Source organism: Cicer arietinum, chromosome 8 (genome assembly GCF_000331145.2).
Source record: "Cicer arietinum cultivar CDC Frontier isolate Library 1 chromosome 8, Cicar.CDCFrontier_v2.0, whole genome shotgun sequence".
In the NCBI taxonomy this organism is placed as follows: domain Eukaryota; kingdom Viridiplantae; phylum Streptophyta; class Magnoliopsida; order Fabales; family Fabaceae; genus Cicer; species Cicer arietinum.
The window spans coordinates 13,959,232-13,963,689 of NC_021167.2; the positions used below are offsets into that span (position 1 = coordinate 13,959,232).

General features: G+C 30.3%; 1 protein-coding gene across 1 annotated transcript; it reads left to right on the forward strand.

Moving 5' to 3' along the window:
• The first annotated feature begins 1,165 nt into the window (after positions 1–1,165).
• On the forward strand, positions 1,166–2,785 carry LOC101499668 (UDP-glycosyltransferase 1-like). Its single transcript, XM_004515098.4, has one exon. The coding sequence runs from the start codon at positions 1,246–1,248 to the stop codon at positions 2,656–2,658; it is 1,413 nt and encodes a 470-aa protein (XP_004515155.1). The 5' UTR covers positions 1,166–1,245; the 3' UTR covers positions 2,659–2,785.
• Positions 2,786–4,458: the final 1,673 nt, after the last annotated feature.

The following is a 4,458-nucleotide window of genomic DNA, read 5'->3' on the forward strand; positions in this document are numbered from 1 at the left end:
GTACGAGGATGATTCTCTATTGTCAACATCACTCTCAAAAGTTGAAAATGACCTAGTCCTTCAACTTTTCAGAAAGGTTGTAGCTCACAAAATCAAAGATATAGCCTTACATGTCTTGAAGGATGAGAAAAGAAAGGGACAACTCAAGATCAAGTTCCTAGGAGTTTGATCCTCCTGCTCGAGGATGGACTGAATCAGTCCAAGGACAGCTGGATGACAGTTCTGTAAATATGATGAAAGACCTTGGGTTTTTTGAATTGACTTTCCAACAGTCATAAAGAGCTTGACACATGGAAGGAACATCATAAGACTTCTATAAAAGGCAGCAAGCTGTTTATCATCTAATACACAACAACATTGCATTAAAAGATCAAGTATCTTCCAGCTTTCAAGAAGCAATATCCATCTTCTCTTCATACTTTCTATAATCTTACATTAGATCTTTGAAATATCCTTTTAGAAAGTGTTTAAGAAAAGAGAAACAATCACGTTCATATCACTCTGTAATTTCCACGTGAGTTACACTTGGAAATATTTGAAACTTGATTGTAAGCTTAGTGAGGCTAAAGAATACACAAAGTGTAATCATCCTCTGTGAGAAGTTTATCAGTTTGAACATTAGTGAAATCCCACAAGTGTGTGAGGACTAGACGTAGCCTTCATTGGGCGAACCAGTATAAAAGTTGTGTGTGTCATTCTTTACATTTTCTCTTTCTTTTGCTCAGTTCTAATTTAAAGGTTTGAATAACCATCCTCGGGTCTGCAATCCTCTTTGAGAGGATAACTTTAAAACACGATGAAAATTATTTTTAAACAGCAAAATCACTATTCAACCTTCCTTCTAGTGATATTTAGCTACATCAAAAATATCTTCAAACTTGTAGAGTCAAATTTTCTTTGAATATATGAATATAAGAATATATACTTTAATTAATAAAAATATTAAAAACAGCTATATCAATACATAAGAACTCAAATATATTATTATCATTATTTTAATATATTTACTTATATAAATGACTAAAAAAATTAATAAAAGGGAACTTTCTAGGAATTATTAAAAGATCTATTTCCATCCACACATCCAAAATTTTCATAGCATAGCCCAGCCCACACGTTTGAATATCCACAATATAGCTTTAACCCCTTAGTCCATAAATACACCTAGTCCCTCCCTTTCTTCTAACTTCATATTTACCAACAAAAAAAAAAACTTTTTTATAATTTCTTCTCAAACTGTGAAACATGAAGGATACTATAATTCTATACCCTGCTCTTGGTAATGGACACTTAATGTCCATGATTGAATTAGGCAAACTCATAGTAACCCACCACCCTTCATTTTCCATCACTATTCTCATCCTCATACCACCCACCAATAACAACAATAACCAACACACACTTTCTCATACACAACAATACATTGCTTCTGTTACAACCACATTCCCTTCAATTAATTTTCACTACATTCCTACAATTTCATTACCATCAACCCATTTTCCACCACACTTTCTCACCCTTGAACTCTCTCACCAAAGCAACCACCATGTTCATAATATTCTACAATCAATTTCCAAAACCACAAACATCAAAGCTGTTATCTTGGATTTCCTCACCTATAGTGCCTCACAAGTAACAACCACACTTGAAATCCCCACTTATTTTTACTACACTTCAGGTGCTACTGTTCTTTCTGTTTTTCTTCATTTTCCAACTGTTCATCAAAATGCTACAAAACCAATTAAGGATCTTCACATGCCTCTTCAAATTCCTGGATTACCAATGAATATTTCAACAGATGATTACCCTGATGAGGCTAAGGATCCTGAGATTAAAGTGTACCATGTTCTGCTTGATTCCGCAAAAACGATGAGGGAATGTGATGGAATTATTGTGAACACTTTTGATGCTATTGAAGAAAAAGCTATTAAATCTTTAAATGAAGGGTTATTTGTTCCTGATGGAATTTCTCCTCAGATTTTCTGTATTGGACCTTTGATTACAACTCCTTATGGTGGAGATGAAAATAGGTGTCTGAGTTGGCTCGACTCGCAACCGAGTCAAAGCGTCGTGTTTCTAAGTTTTGGAAGTATGGGGAGATTTTCTAAGGCTCAGTTGAATGAGATTTCTTTTGGGTTGGAGAAAAGTGAGCAGAGATTTTTGTGGGTCGTTAGGAGTGAGTTGGAGTTAGATGAGTTGAGTTTAAACGAGTTGTTGCCAGAAGGGTTTTTAGAAAGAACGAAGGAAAAGGGAATGATAGTGAGAAATTGGGCCCCACAAGGTGAAATACTGAGTCATGACTCAGTTGGTGGGTTTGTGACTCACTGCGGGTGGAACTCAGTGTTAGAGGCTGTTTGTGAAGGAGTGCCTATGCTGACGTGGCCTTTGTATGCAGAACAAAAGCTGAACAAAGTGATTTTGGTTGAAGAAATGAAGGTGGCTTTGGAATTGAACGATTCAAAAGATGGATTCGTGAGTGGAAATAAGTTGGAGTACCGAGTTAAGGAATTGATGAACTCAGATAAAGGAAAAGAGATTAGGAAAAGGATATTCGAGATGAAAATAAGTGCTAAAAAGACAAAAGAAGAAAATGGAAGTTCAATTATTGCTTTAAATAAGTTGACTAGATTGTGGAATGGGAATAAAGATAATATATGATAGATTGAGTAAACTACCAAGTGATAATTTGTGATATGGATAATATTGTTGTCCCTATCTCATTCATCTTGTTAGAATTTGTGGAGTCTTCACCCCACCAACATATATATAAGAGCTTTTAATTTAATTTAACCGTCTTATTAATAATTGGTTAATTTAGTGAAAATTAAATTAAAAAGTATTAAAATTTTCTATTAAAATTAAAACTATCCTTAAATTCTTTTAAGAAATTATTTGTTTTGATAAATAACTCAATTTATCAAAATATGTGAATTAAATAAAGTGTTGTAAAGAAAAATAATAATTAAAACATAATATAATTACACAGAGATTTTATGAAATAAAAATAATTAAAATATAATGTTTTCAATCTAATTCAATATGTTACCTCATAAGTATTCTTGCGTTTTCTATGTTTTTTATGTGTATTCTATGATTCTGTGCAATAACCTTTATTAATCGAAATTATAATAAATAGACTGTTGGACTTTTTTTTTTTATAAACCAGATAATATGATTATTCACTACATATAAAGTGTTTTTTTTCTTTTGTGGGTAGGATACCCTTGGTATATAACCATTGAGAATAATTTTTCGTGTCTTTTTGAAATTCAAATTAATGGCAAACTTTTTAAATTTTTTAATGTCGATGCATGTCCAAATTCGAGTTTTAACGTTAGATATACAGTGATTCGATAAATAATATATGTATATTATTGAAAATATACTATCTCTAATCTAATATTTAAGAAGAGAAAAAAAATATCAAGTCCAACGTTAATTAAATACTCTATTTTTAATACTTTATTTCAAAAATTACTCTATATTAGAAGTTCTTGGAAATAGTGAGACTCATTTATAGGAGAGATGAATTTCGTTTTAATATATAATAAGGAAATAAATTTTTTATGGACTAAATATCTAAAATAAAAAAAATAAAAAAATTTGCAAAAAGAAGCAAAAGTATTATATAATTTCTGTTTAAGGGTCATACAATTTGCATGATTTTAGAATTCTATTATTAGATAAGATATGTCTTTTATTTTGAAAAAAGATTTAGCTTGTAAAAAAAAAAGAATAAGGGCATGAAAGTGATTTTCTTTTATTATAAAACATTAGATTGCAAAGGGATCATTTGGTAGAGAAGGCATATTTCAATTCTATTGGGATCAGCACCCTAAGAAAAGTGTTTGGAAACTAGGTTAAACATGAAGCTAAGATGTGTGAATTTTCTCTAATTGAGACAAAAAAAAAGTTACAAACATTTTCTTTTATATATAATAGAGAGAAAGTTTTCTTACGACCGTTAAATCATCACTTTTATTATAAATAATTTTTTTACAAAAATACCACAATTACTTATAAGGTAACTCTCATAATTGATCATAATTCATATATAACTTTTTTACTATAATGCATAAAAATTAATTATATAAACATATTAAATTTATTTTTAAAAGTATTATATTCATTATTTATTTATTTATATTCGATTTAACTATGTTTAAATCAAGCACGCTAGCTGATTCCAGCCCTTTCTAAAATAATGTGTGTTACCACTGTTTTATTTTTGTTGGTATGTAGCTATCGTACTAGTTACCACTTACCATTATTTCATTATTATGCATAATAAAAGAAAACTTTTGACGTATTTTTAGTGGCACCATTTCACTAAATCATGCAAAAAAATTCCACATTAATTATTACGTGTGAAGTGGTTGCGCCAAAATTGTCTATTTCCTTCGTTCTAGAAGCTATGTTATAAAAAATTAGTGATTGAATTAGGATTTTGAAAGTTTT

What these genes read in the sequence shown, in the direction of transcription:
- LOC101499668 (XM_004515098.4), top strand. Translation starts at nt 1,246, where the DNA reads ATGAAGGATACTATAATTCTATACCCTGCTCTTGGTAATGGACACTTA.